General features: G+C 40.9%; 1 protein-coding gene across 3 annotated transcripts in view; it reads right to left on the bottom strand.

Annotated features, from left to right (window-relative positions):
* LOC124140246 (syntaxin) overlaps window positions 1-27,394 on the bottom strand; it is a 118,480-nt gene that overhangs the window by 89,253 nt on the left and 1,833 nt on the right. For all 3 annotated transcript variants that reach the window (XM_046507701.2, XM_046507700.2, XM_046507699.2), the window contains exon 2: window positions 16,091-16,171. In XM_046507701.2, the coding sequence (XP_046363657.1) occupies window positions 16,091-16,171 (81 nt within the window). The remainder of the gene's footprint in view (window positions 1-16,090; window positions 16,172-27,394) is intronic.

Raw genomic sequence — 27,394 nt, 5'->3', positions numbered from 1 at the left:
CAGGCAAAATGTTTCAGTCGACATTTGAACATTTCAGGAGCCATTTGTGATATTTACTATTTCAGAAGTTGATTCAGATTGAAAATTGAAAGTATTATTTTTGTAGACATTTTAAAGATGCCGCCTGTGGGCGTGGAAAACATCAATAACAAACCTGTTAATGGAAAAGTTCTGTGGCAACATCAGTGAAAGGCATTCAGAGCTGTCTATCAATCAAAAGTTCCCATTGCGAAGGAAGATTTGTGAAAAAATGTTGCACTGCATATGAAGAATTGTTCACAAGATCTGATTTAAAGTCACAACTACAAGAGATTAGGTCACATTGTTGCCGCCAGATGTATTTGGGAAAGTTTTGGCAGTGAGGAAAGTATTCTGTAGTGGGGGCAGTATTCTGTAGTCATGGTAGTGGGGGCAGTATTCTGTTGTCATGGTAGTGGGGGCAGTATTCGGTGGTAGGGAAAGTCTTCAGTAGTGGGGAAAGTATTCCGTAGTGGGGAAGGTATTCTGTAGTGGAGAAAGTATTCTGTAGTGGGGAAAGTATTCTGTAGTGGGGAAAGTATTCAGTAGTAGGGAAAGTATTCAATAGTGGGGAAGGTATTCTGTAGTGGAGAAAGTATTCTGTAGTGGGGAAAGTATTTAGTAGTAGGGAAAGTATTCAGTAGTGGGGAATGTTTTGGAAGTGGGATAGTTTGGTGGTTGGGAAAGTTTCGGTAGTGGGGAAAGTATTCTGTAGTGGGGAATGTTTTGGAAGTGGAGAATGTTTTGGAAGTGGGATGGTTTGGTGGTTGGGAAAGTTTCAGTAGTGGGGAAAGTATTCTGTAGCGGGGAATGTTTTGGAAGTGGAGAATGTTTTGGAAGTGGGATGGTTTGGTGGTTGGGAAAGTTTCAGTAGTGGGGAATTTTGGTTGTGGAGAAAGTATTCTGTAGTGGGGAAAGTAGTCAGTAGTGGGGGAAAGTAGTCAGTAGTGGGGAAAGTAGTCAGTAGTGGGGAAAGTAGTCAGTAGTGGGGCAAAGTAGTCAGTAGTGGGGGAAAGTAGTCAGTAGTTGGGCAAAGTAGTCAGTAGTGGGGCAAAGTAGTCAGTAGTGGGGCAAAGTAGTCAGTAGTGGGGAAAGTAGTCAGTAGTGGGGAAAGTAGTCAGTAGTGGGGGCAAGTAGTCAGTAGTGGAGAAAGTAGTCAGTAGAGGGGAAAGTAGTCAGTAGTGGGGGAAAGTAGTCAGTAGTGGGGGAAAGTAGTCAGTAGAGGGGAAAGTAGTCAGTAGTGGGGAAAGTAGTCAGTAGTGGGGGAAAGTAGTCAGTAGTGGAGAAAGTAGTCAGTAGTGGGGGAAAGTAGTCAGTAGTGGGGAAAGTAGTCAGTAGTGGGGGAAAGTAGTCAGTAGTGGAGAAAGTAGTCAGTAGTGGAGAAAGTAGTCAGTAGTGGGGGAAAGTAGTCAGTAGAGGGGAAAGTAGTCAGTAGTGGAGAAAGTAGTCAGTAGTGGGGGAAAGTAGTCAGTAGTGGGGAAAGTTTTGGATCATGAACACGTATTGGATCACACAGTTGGCGTATCGTCCAAGCCCTACTTGAATCAGCTGGAATCAACACACTATTTCTCAGTGTGAGATGGGCAACATAGCAGCGCTCCAGATAATTCACTTTCGGTCTTGACATGTTTCTATGAGCATTCAATATGCGCTGATTCCCATGGGTACCATGTATTGTGGATTTTGAAACCAAGAGTGAAGCTGTTTTCCAAACAATTCCGCTTACAACACTGTTTGAGGTGATGTGATGCCCCAAGTGTGTCACATATTGCATAAAGTGAGTGAGTGAGTTTGATTTTACGCCACTTTTAGCAATATTCCAGCAATATCACGGCGGGGGACACCAGCAATGGGCTTCACACATTGTACCCATGTCGGGAATCGAACCCGGGTCTTCGGCGTGACGTGTGAACGCTTTAACCACTAGGCTACCCGACTGCCCCTGTCCCCATGTGGGGAATTGAACCCGGGCCTTCCGACGTGACTGATGAACGCTTTAACCACTAGGCTACCCGACCGCCCTATTGCATAAAGGATAACAGGGATACATGTCAAGTGACAATAAACAATAACACTTCTTTTGCATTATTAACTCAAGTGGAGTTCATGTATATCTGATGCCTGCATTTAAGCAGTAAACAAAGGCCAATTTGTTTGTTGTTTAACGCCGCACTCAGCAATATTCCAGCCATATGACAGCAACCTGTAAATAATCAAGTCTGGACAAGACAATCCAGTGACTGACATCATGAGCATTGATCCACACAATTGGGATACGATGACATGAATCAACCAAGTCAGAGAGCCTGACCACCCGATCACATTAGTCACCTCTTAAACAAGCATAGTCGCCTTTTACGGCAAGCATGGGTTTCTGAAGACCTATTTTACCCCGGATCTTCACGGATAAAACACAGACTGGTACGCAAGATGAGTGAGTGAGTGAGTGAGTTTGATTTTACGCCGCTTTTAGCAATATTCCAGCAATATCACGGCGGGGGACACCAGAAATGGGCTTCACACATTGTACCCATGTCGGGAATCGAACCCGGGTCTTCGGCGTGACGAGCGAACGCTTTAACCACTAGGCTACCCGACCGCCCCGTACGCAAGATGAAAAGGCTACAGCAGGTCATTACACTGAATGTCCCCATTCTGCTGCCTAGTTTCCGTTTTTCATGCATATTTGGGTATTTTACCTTGACACACAAATGTGGGGGTCCAGGGGACCCTAATAATTAATTATAAGGGTCCGTGCAGGCAGTATGAGGGTCCAGTAAAGTGATGACGATGGTGAAGTGTACTGTACGTTTTGATAATTACCAGTCTGGAATGAATCGTGGACCGTGGTCACGATGGATGGATGAAAAACAGACACCCATAACAGGTATATGAGTATTATTGCGCATCCCTCGGGACGCAGTATATTCTTTTTCTCATCCAATCTCAACATTTGTGCGTACTGGACGCACACTTGTGTGTCTTGTAAAACCCTGGTATTTGTCCGAAACTCAAAAATAATTGGGTAATGGGGATTTATTGTGTGTATTTGACACAAATACACAGCTTATCTGACCTCTGACATAGTGGTTACTAGGGCTGTTGCGATTCACTTGCATATTCGGTGAATGGAACTGGATCCATTTATGAATTGAATTTGTTATTCGTGGTCACAAGACTCAAATATTTAAGAATATGCAGTCATGTGCATTTACATACCCCGACCCTTAAAATATCCATAAGAACATATTATATGCATATGATTTCTTCAAAGACAACACTCTTTTATATTTAATTTGACAGTATTTTAGTCACTGGTAATTGTCACATTTGAGTAGATACTAGTACCTGGATAAGTGCAGTATATAAATGTATAATAAATGAATAATTAACAAACCAAGTCAAATAAAAAAAATGTTTTATTGTTTAACTGAATATCATAAATAATACATCAACCGCTGACTTGTTCTTGTATTTGTGAATAAATATTTGTATTCGTTACCCTATATTCATGATACGAATCGTATTCGCCTAATAGTGTATTTGTTGCAGCCCCAGACTGGTTACATAACATCAAGTGATGATGGTGTAATGTCATTTCTAGAAATACAACATGTGAGGACGAGGTATGCCCATCACACAGCATACCCAGGGGTGCAATACTTCTCAGCTCTTTGATGATGAGTCAATGTCAAAATAACTAGCAGCCCCACAGGCAACCCTTCTCCCAACAAAGGTGCTTCTGGATTCTGGGTCATGCCTGTATCAATCCAAAGGTCTTCAAGAGACAATTGTATACCATTTATTAGATATGGCTTACAGAATCAGAGATGATTGTGAAACATTCACACATCATTGATTAAACATCAGAATCTGCATGCACATGTACCATTAAGGGTGTGAAGTATTACCGGTATATCGGTAAATTGAGGTTTATTCTGTCAACGACACGTATCACAATATCATTTTCTTATGTTCGATATATCAGGTGATTTCAAATTGGGATTATTATCCTGTGTTTAATGCTATATACTTGCCAAATGCCTTCGCTGCCCAGGAGCGAGCATCCCGGGCCCTAAGATGGCTGCGTATTTTTTGAATGAGTAAACATTATGTTTTACCAGCATCTTGTTTTGTTCCATTTATGAACTTCAATTCATACCTTGTATCAGATTGCTTCTGAATTAAACATTTAGAATAATACAACATATCTGGATATGTATGGCAATACTTCCTTGTGCACTGCAAAATATTGTGATACACTTAAAAACTCCAATACTCATCACTTGTACCAGGATGTATACCACTCATAAGAAGTTGACTATAGTAATGTGAAAGAATTGGATGGTCCTTAACTTCTTTTGAGTAGTATACCTCATGGTTAGTTCTCTAGCACGGACAAGTATGTCAGAGGGCACTTATAAAGGCGATGCCATTTGGGATTTAAGTGTGGCAAGGAGAATACTTGTGATCCATCTTTGAACTTGTGGATGACATTTCACCATGAGCTAGATAAAAAGCAGTTGATAATTAGGATATGCTCAACCTTCCTTTTCATAGAGATTGAGAGTAACCCAACTAAAATTCTGAATTCCCCTTTCGAAGAATATTCATATGTTTATCGTGTACCCTGTGTCCGTCATTTATAGTACATTTATTACTGGATTCATATAATAAAAATTGTCACTCAGGGTTTGAAATTAACTTTTATTTTCACTAGTCCGTAAAAATGATCAGCTGCAGAGATGCCATCAACTCAATGGTTAAACTGGTAGCCCACCAGGAATAACACTAGACGTTACAGAATTTCTAATCTTAGACTAGCTGACTTATGTTAATTTCAAACCATGTCACGGGGCATTGTTGTTATAAAAAATATGATTTATTGGTGTGTTAACTTAACCATTCCATATTGATCTTGCCATTGGCACTAAAATGCAAGGAATTTCTAACCCTGGTAAAAGTCTTAAATTCATAAATATCTGAATGTCAAAGAATCCTTGAGCAATCAATGCACACTGTGGATCATAATGTTAAAAGTAGGCAGCGGTACCATCTTCGGTTGATATCAAGTTACATAATAAGCAGTTTCTGAATGTGCCATTGCGATCCAGACTCAAATTTCCATCCTCCATGAACACTACATGCTACACAGTGTTTCTCCTTGTGAATCTGCCACAGCAAATGCTTCATAAATATATCAACAAGTTTCACTCAGCTTGAAATGTCAATGGCTTCTTACTGACATCCAATACTTGACTACACAGGGTTAGAAACTAACAGTTTTTGTCCACTAGTCCTTATAATGGTAACATATAGCAAAACCCTTAAAAAGGGCAAATTTCTACTAGTCCTTATGATACCTTTACCATTGGGCAGTTTGGCAAGGACTATAGGACTAGTGCCAATTTCTAACGCTGCTACATGAAACGCAGACATAAAGACGATGCATCAGATTTAGTCTTCTGTTTCCTTGTAGTGAGAGTAAGTTTAACATCATGTCAATCATATGATGACGTATACCCTCTCAAGGAAAGAAAGCTAAACAAAATGAAAACGCAAAAACTACATCGGCCACAATAGAAAGTTTTGAGCTGACACATCAGAGATCTTGGTGAAGCCTCGACCACTGCATATCCAACTAGTCTGCAGCTCATTTCAGGCTAGTGGTTATGTTAGATAACTAGACTTGGGGAGAGAACAAGCAGTCCATTTAGATAGTTACTTGTCTTGGACTAACAGACTGCCATGTCAATCCCTGGGGTGCAGGTCATCGGAGCTATTATTACAGGTGATCAAGGTACGAAGCAGATACAAACCTGTGAATTATTAACAAAGGGTAGTGCTAAGAGATGCTATATTATATTGCAATCTGGGACACATCACACTACTCACTTAGTGCTACCCTAGTCTAGGCATAACTCCCCTTGTCTTGGTATACCTTTACTAGTCAAAGTATAACTCCACTAGCCTAGGCATAACTCAAATAGACTAGGTAGAACTCCACTAGCCTAGGTAGAACTCCACTAGCCTAGGCATAACTCCACTAGTCATGACATAACTCCTATAGTCTGGGCATAACTCCACTAGCCTAGGTATAACTCTACTAGCCTAGGCATAACTCCACTAGCCTAGGCATAACTCCACTAGTCATTGCATAACTCCTATAGTCTAGGCATAACTCCTATAGTCCAGGCATAACTCCCATAGCCTTGGTATAACTCCACTAGCCTAAGTATAACTCCCATAGCCGTGGCATAACTCCCCTAGTCTAGGCATAACTCCCCTAGTCTAGGCATAACTCCCCTAATCGTGGTATAACTCCCCTAGTCGTGGTATAACTCCCCTAGTCTAGGTATAACTCCCCTAGTCGTGATATAACTCCCCTAGCCTAAGTATAACTCCCCTAGTCTAGGTATAACTCCCCTAGTCATGGTATAACTCCCCTAGTCGTGGTATAACTCCCCTAGCCTAAGTATAACTCCCCTAGTCTAGGTATAACTCCCCTAGTCGTGGTATAACTCCCCTAGCCTAAGTATAACTCCCCTAGTCTAGGTATAACTCCCCTAGTTGTTGCATAACTCCCATAGCCTTTGTATAACTCCTACAGCCTAAGTATAACTCCCCTAGTCTAGGTATAACTCCCCTAGTTGTGGCATAACTCCCCTAGTTGTGGTATAACTCCCCTAGTCTAGCTATAACTCCCTAGTTGTGGTATAACTCCCCTAGCCTAAGTATAACTCCCCTAGCCTAGGTATAACTCCCCTAGTCGTGGTATAACTCCCCTAGTCGTGGTATAACTTCCCTAGCCTAAGTATAACTCCCCTAGTTGTGGCATAACTCCCTTAGTTGTGGTATAACTCCCCTAGTCTAGGTATAACTCCCTAGTGGCATAACTCCCCTAGTTGTGGTATAACTCCACTATTCTAGGTATAACTCCCCTAGTCGTGGCATAACTTCCCTAGTCTAGGTATAACTCCCCTAGTCGTGGCATAACTCCCCTTGTCATGGTATAAGTCCCCTAGCCATGGCATAACTCCCCAAGCCGTGGCATAACTCCCCTAGTCGTGGTATAACTCCCCTAGCCTAAGTATAACTCCCCTAGCCTAAGTATAACTCCCCTAGTCTAGGTATAACTCCCCTAGTCGTGGTAAAACTCCCCTAGCCTAAGTATAACTCCCCTAGTCGTGGTATAACTCCCCTAGTCTAGGTATAACTCTCCTAGTCGTGGTATAACTCCCCTAGTCTAGGTATAAACTGGTTTCAGCGGTGGTTTGTTCAGCAAGCTAAGCGCCACATTTAACCAGCAGGCTGCAGTCAATATATGTGAAACAAATCTATACCATGTCTTTTTATTGGTGCGCATGTGTCAGGTCCATAATTACAAACCAAATAAACATAAAAGCATTTCTTCATCCCGAAAGTTTGGATGGGCAATAAAACTATCTTCTCTGTCGATGTCAATATCGGCAAGAGCCATTTTACGCTCACAAAACTTCATGTTCTGCCATTGTTTTCATTTGCTACCACGGACAAATGTTTACCATCATCCAATCACAGCTGGAAATAAATCAGCCGTCACCTGTCCACTCGTTTAGGTGGATAGGAGCCCAGGCAAGTCTAGGTAATGCTAATCAACCAGTTCTTACATTTAATCAGATATCTTTGATTTCCAGTGGTGAACAATATTAAATTATCTAAGAGAATCCAACCTGTCACGCTGTGTCAATTAATAAAGAATATTGTTGACTTTGTAATATTCCAGTTTAATTAGCAACATTCAATTTCAACATGCTATTCTGAGCTGTGATGCAATGGCCACCAATAGTGTGGTCTGCAGTTATCTGACCTTACACACACAAACAGTGTTCCAAATTGGGAGTGAGTGAGTGAGGGAGTGAGTGTGGTTTTACGCTGCTTTTAGCAATATTCCAGCAATATCACGGCGGGGGACACCAGAAATGGGCTTCAAACATTGTACCCATGTCGGGAATCGAACCCGGGTCTTCGGCGTGATGAGCGAACGCTTTAACCACTAGGCTACCCGACCGCCCCAAATTGGGAGTGAGTGAGTACAGTGTTATGTCACTTTGAAGCAATAGTCAGTGTTATAAATTGACACTTGCCCTATAGTCCTTGCCCTAAACTGCCCAATAGTTAAGGTATCATTATTAAGGGTTTTCCTATATGTTATCATTGTAAGGACTTGTGGACTAAAACAGTTAGTTTCTATTGATGAATATTCCAGGGGACAGCAGAAAAGAGCTTCACACATTGTACATGTAGGGAATCAAATCCATGTGCGAACACCTTATCCATTAGGCTACCCCCTACCAAATTCAGAATGAATGTGAAGAGGACTTTGTAACCCTAATATTATTATTGTAAATATTTGGGGTTCATTGACATGATAGATTAAAATACCATAGCAACTGGAACTGTTCAAAGCAGCGTTAATCTCACTCACTCACTCACACACTCACTCATCAGTTCACTCGGTCTCTCACTCACTCAACCCGTTCACCCACCCACCCGTTCACTCACTCACTCAACCACTCACTTATTCACTCATTCACTCAACCACCCGCCCAACCACTCACTCACTCAACCACACACCCACCCGTTCACTCACTCAACCACTCACTCAACCATCCACCCACCCATTCATTCACCCATCCATTCACTCACTCAACCACACACCCACCCATTCACTCATTCAACCACTCACTCACTCAACCACCCACCCACCCGTTCACTCACTCAACCATCCACCCACCCATTCACTCACCCACCCATCCATTCACTCACTCAACCACCCACCCACCCATTCACTCACTCAACCACCCACCCACCCATTCACTCATTCAACCACTCACTCACTCAACCACCCACCCACCCGTTCACTCACTCAACCACTCATTAAACCATCCACCCACCCATTCACTCACCCACATATTCACCCATCCATTCACTCACTCAACCACCCACCCACCCATTCACTCACTCAACCACCCACCCACTCAAGTTCACTCACTTAACCACCCACTCACTCGACACCAGGATCCCTGTGTTCTGGTGCTGCCCACTGAACTGATACAGACAGAGACAAACGGCTGGTAAAATTTGACAAATGAGATGTTCCATATATGATGATTACCCTAACTTGTTGCATGCTTGAGGACGGGATTTGAACACACCCCGTAGAGATCACGGCAATAAAGCACACACTCTTCCCAATTACTTAAGGGCAACTGACTCGAGTCTGTACTGCTCACAAAACCATGGCAAATCAGCTGACCGGTCGACTCCCCTTTGCTCAAAGTCAAACCGACCTGAGTTACATGCCACACTGTGGATTAATCTTCATAACCTGATGGATGAAAGCATCGGCTGATCAACGGAATAAGTGATAAGACCAAGTGGAGGAACCTCTCCTCCACTTCCCCTATTGATCTGCCATGTTGCACACTAACACAGAACATTTGAAACACTTGAGCTCATCGTGGCCATTGATTGGAATCGTCCTTAGCATCAATGAAGCAGCAAGCCTCACAGACTTTGTTTATGACAACCTGCGTAGACGCCAGGTCATAATCTATCACAATTACTGACACCCAGTCATAGAAACATGTACGCTTCTACTATTGTCAACTGGCTCCTTCGGAGTTGTGAGTCATTCACGGACATCTTCCCCTAAAGAAGAACTCTGGATAACGTCTCAACCTCCAAACATCTTCCGCTACAGCACACCTCCAAGTAATGTCTCAACCTCCAAACATCTTCCGCTACAGCACACCTCCAAGTAATGTCTCAATCTCCATACATCTTCCCCTACAGTACACCTCCAAGTAATGTCTCAACCTCCAAACATCTACCGCTACAGCACACCTCCAAGTAATGTCTCAATCTCAATACATCTTCCCCTACAGTACACCTCCAAATAATGTCTCAATCTATCGCTACAACTCACCTCAAAACGATGTCTCAATCTCCATACATCTTCCCCTAGCAGACCTCAAAACTATGTCTCAACCTCCATACATCTTCCCCTACAGTACACCTCCAAATAATATCTTAATCTCCAACGATCTTCCCCTACAGTAGACATCCAAATGATGTCTCGATCTCAAAACATCTTCCGCCACAGTAGACCTCCAAATAATGTCTCAATCTCCAAACATCTTCCCCTACAATAGACCTCCAAATGATGTCTCAATCTCCAAACATCCTCCGCTACAGTAGACCTCCAAATAATGTCTCGATCTCCAAACATCTTTCCCTACAGTAGACCTCCAAATGATGTCTCGATCTCCAAACATCTTCCGCTACAGTAGACCTCCAAATGTCTCGATCTCCAAACATCCTCCGCTACAGTAGACCTCCAAATAATGTCTCGATCTCCAAACATCTTTCCCTACAGTAGACCTCCAAATAATGTCTCAATCTCCAAACATCCTCCGCTACAGTAGACCTCCAAATAATGTCTCGATCTCCAAACATCTTTCCCTACAGTAGACCTCCAAATGATGTCTCAATCTCCAAACATCCTCCGCTTCAGTAGACCTCCAAATAATGTCTCGATCTCCAAACATCTTCCCCTACAATAGACCTCCAAATGATGTCTCAATCTCCAAACATCCTCCGCTACAGTAGACCTCCAAATGATGTCTCGATCTCCAAACATCTTCCCCTACAGTAGACCTCCAAATGATGTCTCAATCTCCAAACATCCTCCGCTACAGTAGACCTCCAAATAATGTCTCGATCTCCAAACATCTTTCCCTACAGTAGACCTCCAAATGATGTCTCAATCTCCAAACATCTTCCCCTACAGTAGACCTCCAAATTATGTCTCAATCTCCAAACATCTTCCCCTACAGTAGACCTCCAAATAATGTCTCGATCTCCAAACATCTTTCCCTACAGTAGACCTCCAAATGATGTCTCAATCTCCAAACATCTTCCCCTACAGAAGACCTCCAAATGATGTCTCAATCTCCAAACATCTTTCCCTACAGTAGACCTCCAAATGATGTCTCAATCTCCAAACATCTTCCCCTACAGTAGACCTCCAAATTATGTCTCAATCTCCAAACATCTTCCCCTACAGTAGACCTCCAAATAATGTCTTGATCTCCAAACATCTTTCCCTACAGTAGACCTCCAAATGATGTCTCAATCTCCAAACATCTTCCCCTACAGTAGACCTCCAAATGATGTCTCAATCTCCAAACATCTTCCCCTACAGTAGACCTCCAAATAATGTCTCAATCTCCAAACATCTTCCGCTACAGTAGACCTTCTAATGATGTTTCAACCTCTATACATCTTGGTCAACTGGCTCTACAGCGCCTTCAGTTTGATAATATCCTCCTTCTACAGCATCTTTATGTTGATAATGTGATCATGCCGATATAATAACCTGGTCAAATCATACCCCAGCATCTCCATGCATTTTCTCACTCTACTATCACTCACACTGGTTAGTTCATATTTTTCTGTTGGTATTCAATATATTTTGACTCCCATGGGTTCAGTCTATTGGATATCTTTAAACCAATGAACAAACACTTTCTGGAAACACGTCTGCTCATAATGCTGTTTCAGATGACTTCTGAGCTGCATCTGTTCATGTGTTGCTTGGAGCATGTCACGTGTCGCAGGTTCACAATAGCGATATGTCTAGTTTGCAAAAGGAGTGATGGATCATTTTGAGCATTATCTACAAGTTCTTGTATGCGAGGCCTGCTTTCGATCAGAAGAAACTGATGTACAGAAAAATACAGGCAATGCAGGTACACAAGCCTAAAAAACTATGAAGTGTTTTATATATACAACAGTAGACTGTGTAATCCGAAACTGATCGGGACCAGGAGAAAATGGCGGATTTGACAATTTCATGGCTGTTCGCACCCTCAGTGTAATCCAGCCTATGCTTGAGACTACCTGAAGATACATCTATGCTTGACAATACCTGTAGACACATCTATGCTTGACACTACCTGTAGACACATCTATGCTTGACACTACCTGTAGACACATCTATGCTTGACACTACCTGTAGACACATCTACAAGGGGTGTTCATTAAAGATTTCCCCTAAACCACTTAGGGTTATCATATTTGGTTGAAATTTCACATGTGTAATGATACATGTATCTATGGGTTATGTCTGAATTTGCAGCACCGAACTATTAATCTTACCACTTTTACAGGTGTTATGATCGAGTAGGGTGTGACAATGGAGCCAGTAGAATACCGAGCAGTGATTAGGTTTTTATATTTGAAAGGTCGCACACCAAAAGAAACTTTCGATGAAATGAAAGCAATTTATGGGGAAGATGCCCCATCATATGACGTTGTTAAACACTGGCATCGCCAGTTCAAGTGTGGTCGGACATCTGTGGAAACAGCTGCCATTCCTGGTCGCCCCCATTCAGCCAATGAGGACACTATCCATCAAATGGAGACCGCCATTTTGGCAGACCGACGTATAACTGTTCGCCAGTTAGCACAAGGATGTCAAGATCAGTGTAGGGTCTGTGGAAAAAATCATCCATGACAATTTGAACATGCATAAGGTGTCTGCACGATGGATTCCCAGGTTGCTCACACCTTTCCAAAAGCAGGAACGAGTCAATTGCTCAAAGGATCTTTTGGACATGTGCCAAAAAAAACAGGCAAACTTTTTTGACACTTATCACACAGGATGAAACATGGGTCAATCACTATGATCCTGAGACTAAAGTTCAGTCGATGCAATGGAAGCATGTGGAGTCAACCCCTCAAAGAAGGCACGTGTCCAACCCTCTGCAGGCAAGGTCATGCTCACGGTGTTTTGGGACCAGCACGGAGTTGTGATGATGGATTTCTTGGCAAAGGGTACCACAATTACAGGAGCTTATTATGCTTCACTGCTGCGGAAATTGCGGGACGCTATCAAGCTTAAGAGGCGTGGCATGCTGACCAAGGGTGTCCGTCTCCTGCAAGACAATGCTCCAGTACACAACTCTCATGTTGCCCAGACAGAAGCGCGGTCCTGTGGCTATGAAATCCTTCCACATCCTCCTTACTCTCCTGACCTTGCTACATCTGACTTCCACCTCTTTCCAACCATGAAGTCATTTTTGAAGGGAAAACGTTTCACAGATGATGAAACACTCATTTCTGAAGTCAAGTCCTGGTTTGAGACGCAAAATGAGGGCTTTTACAAGCGAGGTCTCCATAGTTGCATAAAACGATGGGAGAAGTGTGTAACTCTTGGTGGTTCCTATGTGGAGAAAGACTAATACCTATGCCAAGTTTCATTCCACTAGGTCCATCGGAAGTGGGTCGGGGGAAATCTTTAATGAACACCCCTCGTATACTTGACACTATCTGTAGACTCATCTATACTTGACACTACCTGTAGACACATCTATGCTTGACACTACCTGTAGACACATCTATGCTTGACACTACCCATAGACACATCTATGCTTGACACTACCTGTAGACACATCTATGCTTGACACTACCTGTAGACCCATCTATGCTTGACACTACCTGTAGACACATCTATGCTTGACACTACCTGTAGACACATCTATGCTTGACACTACCTATAGACACATCTATGCTTGACACTACCTGTAGACACATCTATGCTTGACACTACCTATACCCATTGTCATCACCCAATCAAAATCAAAGCCCTGGTCAAAATACAAACATAACCAAAAGCTTATCTACAGCTCTGTGCATAAATGTTGATCTGTAAGGTGTTTTCAGTAACATCTAAAGTAATCCATAAGGTTTTCAATATATTTGTTTCAGAAAAATGTCCGAACTGTGAGTCAATGACTTGCCTAATTATGCTACTTCCTGATCTGTTAAAGACACACACAAACGTGGTCCCTGAACCGACCACAGAAATGTTATGATTCATCCATTCTTACACTAGACTCAATATAATCAATGTGATAATACAGTTTCTTTAAAGTAATGCAGGCACACGTAGTGTGATTCATCGATCTGGTGAATCATGTCAATCACAGTCAACGTCTTCTACTTTGTTTACTGTTTATTCCCCCACACCACAGTGGGCTGCAGATGGCAATATCAGAGTCATATCACACTGGCCTGTAGCATGTATAGTCAGCAATATCAGAGTCATATCACACTGGCCTGTAGCATGTATAGTCAGCAATATCAGTCATATCACACTGGCCTGTAGCATGTATAGTCAGCAATATCAGTCATATCACACTGGCCTGTAGCATGTATAGTCAGCAATATCAGTCATATCACACTGGCCTGTAGCATGTATAGTCAGCAATATCAGTCATATCACACTGGCCTGTAGCATGTATAGTCAGCAATATCAGTCATATCACACTGGCCTGTAGCATGTATAGTCAGCAATATCAGTCATATCACACTGGCCTGTAGCAAGTATAGTCAGAAATATCAGAGTCATATCACACTGGCCTGTAGCATGTATAGTCAGCAATATCAGAGTCATATCACACTGGCCTGTAGCATGTATAGTCAGCAATATCAGTCATATCACACTGGCCTGTAGCAAGTATAGTCAGTATTATCACAGTCATATCACACTGGCCTGTAGCATGTATAGTCAGCAATATCAGAGTCATATCACACTGGCCTGTAGCATGTATAGTCAGCAATATCAGTCATATCACACTGGCCTGGAGCATGTATAGTCAGCATTATCACAGCCATATCACACTGGCCTGTAGCATGTATAGTCAGCAATATCAGTCATATCACACTGCCCTGGGGCATGTATAGTCAGCAATATCAGTCATATCACACTGGCCTGGAGCATGTATAGTCTGCATTATCACAGCCATATCACACTGGCCTGGAGCATGTATAGTCTGCATTATCACAGCCATATCACACTGGTCTGTAACATGTATGTGTATATCACAGTCATATCATGAAAGGCTATCATTAGCACTTCCAAAAACAGTATCATACGATGATACTGGTGGTGGTGTAATGAGTCATCAAGCATGCATCACTTGTCTTTCATGATATGAATGTCTCATTGTGATATCTCATATCAATACAAAACAAGGTTATTCAAGCATATTCAAGCATATTCAAGCATATTCAAGCATATTCAAGCATATTCAAGCATATTCAAGGGTTACATGTTAAAGTAAATGTAAATTAATTGTAATATACAATTGTCTACTGAAACGTTCTTGAGATCTCAAGCCATTTTTTCATTAACACTAATGTAATAGATATGATTTGGTTGGTCTTGTACTCATCCTGTGATGGAATTTGTCTTATAGTATGAAAAGCGTTGACTCTCGTTAAAGAATCCGGACATCGGCCTGTACGGATGATATCATGACGTCATAATGTCTGATGTGTCACTTGTTTGTCACACCACAACCGACTCTGTTCGCACTTCGGTTACCATGACGAAAGTTGGGTGATGGTCTCAAGTTAATTCATTTGTCACACACAAACATTTCAAAGAAAATTAATCCCATAACTACTGAACGTGTAATCATGTGCAATGTCCAAAATAACTGCCTGCCCGTGGCTGGTAACTTTTCTGTTGGGCTGCATGAAATTTTCCTCGACTGTCTGGTAACATTACTTACGTATTCAGTTTTATCATAACTCATAAAAAGTAATTTTTGGCATTATTTCAACTGAAACTATAAGGGATTTGTCTCTTATTTTCGTGATTTTTCAATTTTCAATGTTCATAGTGTCTGAATGCGGGCAGGTAACTTTGAACACGGTAGGGCAATATTTATGGGTCACATGCCCGACTGTCCTGTTGGGTTTTAAAATTGTTTCAAACACTGATCATGTGTCACATGTGTCAGTAGTGGTTGTTTGGTTTTTTACAAGCTGAACGGTTGTGTGTGAGCCATGACCTTCAGTTTTGTCATGATCCAATTCAGCTCAGAAACATGTACGTCACAATATTTCATGGATGTCATGGAGGTCTGCGTCAGCTATAGTTTATACATATAACAGTTGCCAGAAGTGTTAGTTGAACACAGCTGCCCTACACTAAAAGGGTACCATCACTACCAACCTGTTCAAAGAACTCCTCCATGAAACCCCCGGTATCCACGGTAACGGCGACATCGTCAGCATCATCGTCATCACTCTGAGCCTGAAAATAATATGATGTCATTAGCCTTCATCATACATAATACACCAGCCTTCATCATACATAATACATCAGCCTTCTTCATCATACATAATACATCAGCCTTCTTCATCATACAAAATACATCAGCCTTCTTCATCATACAAAATACATCGGCCTTCTTCGTCATACAAAATACATCGGCCTTCTTCGTCATACAAAATACATCGGCCTTCTTCATCATACAAAATACATCAGCCTTCTTCATCATACAAAATACATCAGCCTTCTTCATCATACAAAATACATCGGCCTTTTTCATCATACAAAATACATCAGCCTTTTTCGTCATACAAAATACATCGGCCTTCTTCATCATACAAAATACATCGGCCTTCTTCATCATACAAAATACATCAGCCTTCTTCGTCATACAAAATACATCGGCCTTCTTCATCATACAAAATACATCAGCCTTCTTCGTCATACAAAATACATCAGCCTTCTTCATCATACAAAATACATCAGCCTTCTTCATCATACAAAATACATCGGCCTTCTTCATCATACAAAATACATCGGCCTTCTTCGTCATACAAAATACATCGGCCTTCTTCATCATACAAAATACATCAGCCTTCTTCATCATACAAAATACATCAGCCTTCTTCATCATACAAAATACATCGGCCTTTTTCATCATACAAAATACATCAGCCTTTTTCATCATACAAAATACATTGGCCTTCTTCATACAAAATACATCAGCCTTTTTCATCATACAATTAATGTGAGTGAATGAGTGAGTGTTTCATGTTGATCATAACCAACATTGTAAAGCTAACATATCACAACAAAGTTAACATACCTACATAACAGTTTGTGCGAAACTTAAGTCAGTTAAGTGTCTACTTGCTAGAAGTAGCCTATTGGCATAATTGAACTGGTTGTTAATGTAGATATAGGGGCCATTATGAGCTGAGATAACTAGGCAGGAAGATATTCTACTAGGATGTAGCTTCAGACTTATGGCTTCAATGGCAGACTGATAGAACAGACAAAATTACGCCTGTACTTCAAATTACAAAATGACGTACATGAATAAATGGCTCAGCAATAGTTGGTTGTGGCCATCTTAAAAAATCCAAACCACATTTGACAACACCATTGCGGAAACTATAGCCACAAAATCTCAGGAGAATTCGCAACCCTGGTTGGACCTATGTTTGAGAATCATTTAGTCCCTGATATGAAAATAGTTTGACAATTCTTTTTCCAATATTGTTTTTATACATATCAAGACTTGACAAGAATTGTGAACTTTTTTTGGAATTTTGTTTCAAGGTTTGTATCAGCACTAAAAATTTAGTGTTGGCTCTAGCAATATTTTCCAAGGTGCCTTTTCAAACTTAAACATTGTTTAGGAGCCACATTAAAACAAAAGGAACCACATGAATTTAGACTTATAAAAAAAATAAAATTTCAGAACAGCAGTGTTAGAAACTAACAGTTTCAGTCCACTAGTCCTTGAAATGCTAACATATAGCAAAACCCTAAAAATGGCAAATTTCTAATTGTCCTTATGATACCTTAACTATTGGGCAGTTTGGCAAGGGCTAAAGCACTAGTGCCAATTTCAAATGCTGCTTAGCCATGGTTATTTCATCATTCTGTGATGGACAGGGTGCCTTCGAGATGGCTCTTGATAATGTGTCAAAACATATCTCTATGATTTGAACATGTTATAATCGTGACAGAAAACTGAGAAATGTGTGCATGACCGGTAATATTTGCAGCATTGCAGACAACAGCATCAGAAGCAAGAGAGGCTTCAGTATTACTGTCAGTAGTTATACTACACCTTAAACAAGGAAGTCGTGATGCCAATATAGACAAGCTATGCTGTTTGTCAGTTTCTTTCAATATGTGAAATATTTTAATCGCCATGCTGATTCTTTTGATGCGAGCCAACTGGCAAACGAGCAACAAATAGAGGTCACAGAATGGTAATTTAAATCACAAATGCGACCAATTTGGTCACAACTTGGAAGGCTGTGTATGAGAGGCAATGCCCATGTGTATAACGACAAATGCAATGTATTTGTGAATCATGCTACAGTGAAAATCAAAGCTTCCATGTGCAAGATCAATGAGTGAGTGAGTGAGTTGGGTTTAACACCGCTTTTAACAGTATTCCAGTTATATCACGGCGTGTCAGCTTAATGTGGGAGGAAAGCCCGAAGTGATGCAGGTCTCAGACGTTTACCACTTCGGTGAAACCCACGAGCATGGGTATGGTGCTGACAAACCTAGAAACATAATTGGGGCGAACCGAGATTCGAACCCACAATCATAGGTTTCTGGCATGCCCAAGGGACGCAACTCTGCACAGCGAATCGCGGCGCCTTAGCTGACTGGGCCACCCGTGCCCCCGCAAGATCAATGAAACGGAGATCTGTGAAACTGTGGGACAGGCAAGAAACATGCAGGTCATGAATTGAAATATTTAAGTTTCCTTGGAAAATAAGTATCCAGTCATTGGTGGCAGCAATGTATTCAGGGACTGAATAAAACTTTCCTTATCACTGGGTTTACTGTTTAATCTGCACACCGCTTCCACTGTAACCCTGAATCATAGATCTGATAGGAATATGACAGTCATAGTTCCAGTTGCCCTAAATGCATGATAGTCTGGCAGCTATAGTCTGGTGTAGACATACATTAGTCTGGCACCTATAGTCTAGTGTAGACACACGATAGTCTGGCACCTATAGTCTGGTGTAGACATACGTTAGTCTGGCAGCTATAGTCTGGTGTAGACATACGATAGTCTGGCAGCTATAGTCTGGTGTAGACATACGTTAGTCTGGCAGCTATAGTCTGGTGTAGACATACGATAGTCTGGCAGCTATAGTCTGGTGTAGACATACGTTAGTCTGGCAGCTATAGTCTTGTGTAGACATATGATAGTCTAGCAGCTATAGTCTGGTGTAGACATACGATAGTCTGGCAGCTATAGTCTGGTGTAGACATACGATAGTCTGCCATCTATAGTCTAGTGTAGACACACGATAGTCCGGCAGCTATAGTCTTGTGTATACATATGATAGTCTAGCAGCTATAGTCTGGTGTAGACATACGATAGTCTGGCAGCTATAGTCTTGTGTATACATATGATAGTCTAGCAGCTATAGTCTGGTGTAGACACACGATAGTCCGGCAGCTATAGTCTTGTGTATACATATGATAGTCTAGCAGCTATAGTCTGGTGTAGACATACGATAGTCTGGCAGCTATAGTCTGGTGTAGACACACGATAGTCTGCCATCTATAGTCTAGTGTAGACACACGATAGTCAACCATCTATAGTCTGGTGTAGACATATGATAGTCTGGCAGCTATAGTCTGGTGTAGACATACGATAGTCTGGCAGCTATAGTCTGGTCCAAGACATACAATGACATAGACATAGCTCCTGGTCCTACAGTCTTGTCTTGACATACCTTAGTCAAGCACCTATAGTCTGCTCTAGATATACAATAGTCTTGCACCTATATTTCCCCAAATTTGACACAGACATAGTCACATTATTATAGCAATATTTAAGATTGTTCGACACAGGGAGTCAGTCATAGATAGTCACATTTCCAACTGTCTGACAATCACAGATGTATGCTCATCAAATATCAGACACTTTGACGTAGATGTATCCTGACTGCTGCATTGTGGGAGAAGTGCAGACACCTGGTCTCCACGACAGCTACCATCCAAGTAGGGCAATTACGATGATCACAGGGATGTAGAATACATGTTACATAACTCCTAAAGTGTTTAGCTATGATCTCGTAAACATTTCATATTCAGCTTGTGTGCTGCAATAATAATTCTACACTAGAGGGCCATTATTTCAATAGCAGAATTGATTTCAGCACAGAGGGCCTTTCCCGAAATAAATAAATCTGTCTGCCAGTCACACTTATGAATGCAAAAATAACCTTTGGTCATCTTTCATTGTTCAAAGGTCCCATTTTGACCCGAGCGATAATCTCTATAAACATGATAAGTAAATTCAATACATATGCATTACACATCTATCATAGCGGGAAACACTAACAGCCAAACGAAACCTATAGTGAAAACCCTCAGTGAAAACCAGCTGTGAAAACCTACAGTGAAAAAAAACCTGCAGTGAAAATCTACAGTGAAAACCTGCACTGAAAACCTGCAGTAAATCCTACAGTATAAACCTACAGTGAAAACCTACAGTTAAAAAAAAACCGGCAGCGAAATCTACAGTGAAAACCTGCAGTGAAAACCTACAGTGAAAACCTGCAGTGAAAACCTACAGTGAAAGATGAAGTGAGTTAGTGAGTGGGCATCCACAACAACACAATGGGGTTGCCTTTAATACCTACATATGGAACTTGACGTTTTAGTATAATTTCAAGATACAGAAATCAGATATGGTGCCATTGCTGGTCTGAATGCTTCACCAAATCGTACCAATAATTCAGGACAAATGGCATGAGGACATTTTTGTGAATTTATCAACTTTTGATAAGACATTCTTCTATATCATTAACAAATTTCAATAAAAAATCAGGACCAATTGGATGACAGTAAGACATTTTCCCAGAAACTGAAACGATTTTATACCTTACATACAGCAACAATTCAGCTCATCAAATATTTAAGACGAATGTCATACATACTGTAAGAGCAAGCACCCAATAGATATATCTAAATACGATCCAGACATACTTCTTCATATGGTATTATCAAAAATATATTCGGTTCCACGACTACCAGTAGTGTCGAAATAAACTGCATAAATGACCAATCAACACATGGCTTGGGACTGACTCACATGTTGGTGATCCACGCCAGTGTCTCGGGGCTGTCTTATTGATTAAACATTTATTAGTAATGATCTACAAACCGCAAGTGATGATACTCGCTTCCTTTCCTACGGAGGATGCATCATAGCTTTTTGCATAGTCAACAAAGAACACTGGAGTTGGGTTAAGTGGAGTGGAGTTGAGTTGTTTGTTTCTTTCTTTTCTTGTTGTTTAACGCCGTACTCAGCAATATTCCAGCTATATGACGGCGGTCTGTAAATAATTGAGTCTGGACCAGACAATCCAGTGATTGACATCATGAGCATAGATCCACGTAATTGGAACACTATGACATGCATCAAACAAGTCAGCGAGTCTCACAACCCAATCCCATTAGTCACCTCTTACGACAAACATAGTCACCTTTTACAGCAAACATGGGTTGCTGAAGACCTATCCTACCCCGGATCTTTACAGGTCTTGAGTTGGGTTGAGTGGGGTGGGAATTAACACCACTTTGAACACTGCTTCCAGGGTGAGACATGTTCAACAAGTCTGCAGCTCATTTTTTTGTAGTGGTTAATGAAAACAACCAGATTTTGGGAGATAACAACTGGTCTCTCTGACTAACAGACAACCCAGCAACCTATGCTGGTCGTCAGTCCCCAGCAACCTATGCTGGTCGTCAGTCCCAAGCAACCTATGCTGGTCGTCAGTCCCAAGCAACCTATGCTTGTCTCAGACCCCAGCAACCTATGCTGGTCGTTAGTCCCCAGCAACCTATGCTGGTCGTTAGTCCCCAGCAACCTATGCTGGTCTCAGGAACCCCAGCAACCTATGCTGGTCTCAGACTCCAGCAACCTATGCTGGTCTCAGACCCAAGCAACCTATGCTGGTCGTCAGTCCCCAGCAACCTATGCTGGTCGTTAGTCCCCAGCAACCTATGCTGGTCGTTAGTCCCCAGCAACCTATGCTAGTCTCAGACCCCAGCAACCTATGCTGGTCGTCGGTCCCCAGCAACCTATGCTGGTCTCAGACCCCAGCAACCTATGCTGGTTGTTAGTCCCCAGCAACCTATGCTGGTCTCAGACCCAAGCAACCTATGCTGGTTGTTAGTCCCCAGCAACCTATGCTGGTCTCAGACCCCAGCAACCTATGCTGGTTGTTAGTCCCCAGCAACCTATGCTGGTCTCAGACCCAAGCAACCTATGCTGGTCATCAGTCCCCAGCAACCTATGCTGATCGTCGGTCCCCAGCAACCTATGCTGGTCGTCAGTCCCCAGCAACCTATGCTGATCGTCGGTCCCCAGCAACCTATGCTGGTCATCAGTCCCCAGCAACCTATGCTGGTCATCAGTCCCCAGCAACCTATGCTGGTCGTCCCCAGCAACCTATGCTTGTCTCAGACCCCAACAACCTATGTTGGTCGTCAATTCCCAGCAACCTATGCTGGTCGTATGAGGCTCTTTGACTTGGTTCAATATCATGTCACTGTATCCCAATGGCAAGGACTGTTGCTCATAATATCAATCCCTGGATTATCTGATCCAGACTTGATTATATACAGGCCGCTGTAACATAGCTGGGATATTGCTGAGTGTGCCGTTTCACACACACACACACACAGAGTGGATGCAGGATAATAATATTTTCAACTGTAAATCTATAACACTAATATATCCTGCAAGAGGATTTTTTTACTTCCTTGAAGATATGGCAAAAATAAATAAACTTTCCAACTTACAATTTGTTTGTGAAACAGTTATCTGATATGTTGCCATGCTATGTGCAGCTGAGTCTCTACCTTAAAGGGCAAGTTCACACGGAAATGAACCTATTTTTCTTGTACTTTTTCCACATTAAAAGTGTTAACATAGAAGTGTCATAGACAAAAATATAAAAATATCACAATTAATTAACATATTTTTCGCATTAAAACTATTTACATTTTTCACATTTACCAAGTGTTCTATTTCCACAACAAAAACACCATGGCTTATGCCCCTTGCAATATGACGTCATTGGTGCCAATTGATAAACATTATGACGTCATCATGCTTTGTTAGAGCCGCTTCACGTGGTGTAGGTCCAGGTGTGTGATTCTAGCGTCTCAGATGCCAGCCAACATAGTGTTATGCTGAGTCACCACTGCGCCGGAGTGTGTCGTAGGCCATGTTGTTTTACCGCAAACTGGTACTTGATATCTTTTGCGTTGAGAATAGACAGGGACCCAGTTGAATTGGCACCAATTACGTCATAATCTAAGGGGGATAACTCAGGCCTGTTTAGCTCGAAAAACGAAGGCCTCATAACGGCATATCATTTTCACACTATTGTGAGCTTCCTACGTTCACTGTGAAAAAAATGAGTGTATATTTTCAAACACAGATACTAATTAATTCTAAAATTGCGTTTTGTTTAGAAAAAGAAAGAAAGTGATTTTTGCGTGTACACTTCCCCTTTAACTAGTGTGTGCAAAACTAGTGGTATAGACATAAAGTTACATTCTCTTCTCATTTTCAGCGTTCATGGAATCGAAAATTTTATACAAACCAGTCACGCAAAAGATATTTCCTTGTAATAACCGTTAAATGAAATATCCTTAGAACACAACATAAAACAGATATAAAACCTACTATCAAATGGACCTTTCATTAACTAAGACTATCTATTCTATTCAGGTATTAAAGGTGTCACACATATAAAACCCTGCCCCAGGCGAATCCATAAATCTGTGATCACAGACATTGAATCTAACATTGAGCATCGGTATTGAAAAATAGTAACTGACTGCATCAATCTGGTTGTATACTGCGACACATTTGTGTCATTTATACCACAGTGGTCTGTGTGTGCTGTATAACAGAGCTCTAGATGAGCTGTGTGTCTGTGTAAAATATGCATCAGAAATGCAGAAATATACAGTAAAATAAAATCTAACGAACATTACAGATACGCTACAAAACTAAAACTTGTGCGTATCATCAAAATACTGTGAAATAACCCTGCGTATTCGATTAGCAAATCAGCAACTTATTTTGAAATTATACATGGGCATTCCGTCAACCTTGCCAAACTCAGTTTGACAGTTACATCATGATCATTTGCCATCACACTTTCTTGTGGAAGTATCGATGTACATGTATAATGGAATTTTTTTACGTTCGATATATCAGGTGATTTCAAATTGGTATTTTTATCCTGTGTTTAATGTTATATACTTGCCAAATGCTGTCGCTGCCCAGGAGCGAGCAGCATGGGCCCCAAGATGGCTGCATATTTTTTTAATGTGTAAACAATATGTTGTACCAGCATCTTGTTTTGTTCCATTTATTAACTTCAATTCATACTTTAATGTTTTAGACTGTGCATTGCAAAATATTGTGATACACTTTAAACCTCCAATACCCATCCCTAATAATGTAATTACTGTTGAGGCAGCTATACCACAGTGGTCTGTGTATACTGTAGAATGTACATGATGTAACTACCGTTATGTTAGTTATACCACAGCATTCTGTGTATATTGAATAATGCAATTATGTCAGTTTTACCATATTGACCTACATGTATAATAAATACATAGGTGTCAGTTATGACACACCTGTAAATACATGACATGCTGACCTGTATATACAGTAAATAGTACTAAATGTATGTGTCAGTTATAACATGTATAACACACCGACCTGTATACAGTCAATAGTACTAAATGCATGTGTCAGTTATGACACACTGACCTGTATATACAGTAAATAGTACTAAATGCATGTGTCAGTTATAACATGTATAACACACCGACCTGTATACAGTCAATAGTACTAAATGCATGTGTCAGTTATGACAAACTGACCTGTATATACAATAAATAGTACTAAATGCATGTGTCAGTTATAACATGTATAACACACCGACCTGTATACAGTAAATAGTACTAAATGCATGTGTCAGTTATGACACACTGACCTGTATATACAGTAAATAGTACTAAATGCATGTGTCAGTTATAACATGTATAACACACTGACCTGTATACAGTAAATAGTACTAAATGCATGTGTCAGTTATGACACACTGACCTGTATATAGACTAAATAGTATTAAATGCTAAGGATGGGTATTGGAGGTTTAAAGTGTATCACAATATTTGTGCAATGCACAAGGACTTGTTGCGATATATATCATGATATATTGTATAATTCTAAATTTTAAATTCAGAAGCAATCTGATACATTAAAGTATGAACTGAAGTTCATAAATGGAACAAAACAAGAAGCTGGTACAACATAATGTTTACTATTTTAATAAATACACAGCCATCTTGGGGCCCAGGCTGCTCGCTCCTTGGCAGCGAAGGCATTTGGCAAGTATATAACATTAAACACATGATAAAAATACCAATTGGAAATCACCCGATATATCGAACGTAAAAAAGTTACATTATGATATGTATTGTGGAAAGAATGAACCTCAATTTACCGATATACCGGTAATACCGCACCCTTACTAAATGCATGTGTCAGTTATAACACACTGACCTGTATACAGTAAATGTGTCAGTCATAACACCATGGGCTGCATATACAGTTAATATGTGTTTCAGTTATAACACAATGGGCTGCATATACAGTAAATATGTGTCAGTTATAACACAATGGGCTACATATACAGTAAATATGTGTCAGTTATAGCACAATGGGCTGCATATACAGTTAATATATGTTTCAGTTATAACACAATGGGCTGCATATACAGTTAATATGTGTTTCAGTTATAACACAATGGGCTGCATATACAGTAAATATGTGTCAGTTATAACACAATGGGCTACATATACAGTAAATATGTGTCAGTTATAACACCATGGGCTGCATATACAGTAAATATGTGTCAGTTATAACACTATGGGCTACATATAATACAGTAAATATATGTCAGTTTGACACAATGGGCTGCATATACAGTTAATATGTGTTTCAGTTATAACACCATGGGCTAAATATACAGTTAATATGTGTTTCAGTTATAACACAATTGGCTGCATATACAGTAAATATGTCAGTTATAACACAATGGGTTGTATATACACTGAATATATGTGTCAGTTATAACACAATCGGCTATATATACTGTAGTATAATTTACAGTATATACAGCTGTGTGGGCTTTATGCCAGCAACATGTGTTTACCATTGCATGGAACAGAAATCCTTATTCAATGTGATCAAAGTGTTCAGTCACAGTGTGTCAGCTTGGAGGGAGCATCACCAACGGACATATTGCTCTGTTCGAAATATACGAAATAAAGCATGGAAGTCGAACGGACAAGTCACCACACCCACCCACCCCCAAAGGTCCACAGTTGTGGCTGTTCAGCACTGTGACCAAGGATAACCAAATCATCTAACTCCATCAATACAACTTGTCAGTCAGACAGAGGTTGTGATAATATACAATGTTTTTAATTAGGACTAACGATTCACCTATACCTACGATATCATCGATACATATATACACATGATACTTGAATCATCAGTTTATGAGATTGTGATACGCTATAAATTGTGAGTGAGTGAGTTGGGTTTAACGCCGCTTTTAACAGTATTCCAGTTATATCACGGCGTGTCAGCTTAATGTGGGAGGAAAGCCCGAAGTGATGCAGGTCTAAGACGTTTACCACTTCGGTGAAACCCACGAGCACGGGTATGGTGCTGACAAACCTAGAAACATAATTGGGGCGAACCGGGATTCGAACCCACAATCATAGGTTTCTGGCGTGCCCAAGGGACGCAACTCTGCACAGCGAATCGCGGCGCCTTAGACGACTGGGCCACCCGTGCCCCCCGCTATAAATTGAACAAGATCATGATATGCTAGGATAGAACAAGAACTATTAGGGTTAATCCCATAATGGCAGAAGTAGCACAGCGCCACCTGTAACCATGGCAGAACAGAAGGACGTGATGTTGAGGACATGCCGACTAACTTTATATTAAGGAACCATCCCTTCATTTAAACCTGTTTTGTTCTTGTGGTTTTCGTTGTAAAAGTTTTTGAGATGCAGTGTTAGAAATTGGCACTAGTCCTATAGTCTTTTGCCCAACTGTCTAATAGTTTAGGTATCATAAGGTCTAGTAGAAATTTGCCTTTTTAAAAGGTTTGCTACATGTTATCATCATAAGGACTAGTGGGCTAAACCTGTTAGTTTCTATCGCTGAGATGTCAATACATAAATGTTTGAGGAAAGAGGTCTTGAAGCTGTATTTCAGTGATTTCATTTTTTCTTACTATTTGATGTGGTGTATCATGACGCCAGTAGTATCGTCTGTCAATCTCGTGTTACCAATCATATCGCAAGATACCAGGCAATAATCATCTCTATTTTTAATCTTCAGCTAATCAAAATTTA

This window comes from Haliotis rufescens, unplaced genomic scaffold (genome assembly GCF_023055435.1).
Source record: "Haliotis rufescens isolate VD_foot unplaced genomic scaffold, xgHalRufe1.0.p SCAF_15, whole genome shotgun sequence".
Lineage (NCBI taxonomy): Eukaryota > Metazoa > Mollusca > Gastropoda > Lepetellida > Haliotidae > Haliotis > Haliotis rufescens.
Note: the sequence above shows the minus strand (reverse complement) of the source record. Positions and strands in the feature narration are given on the sequence as shown.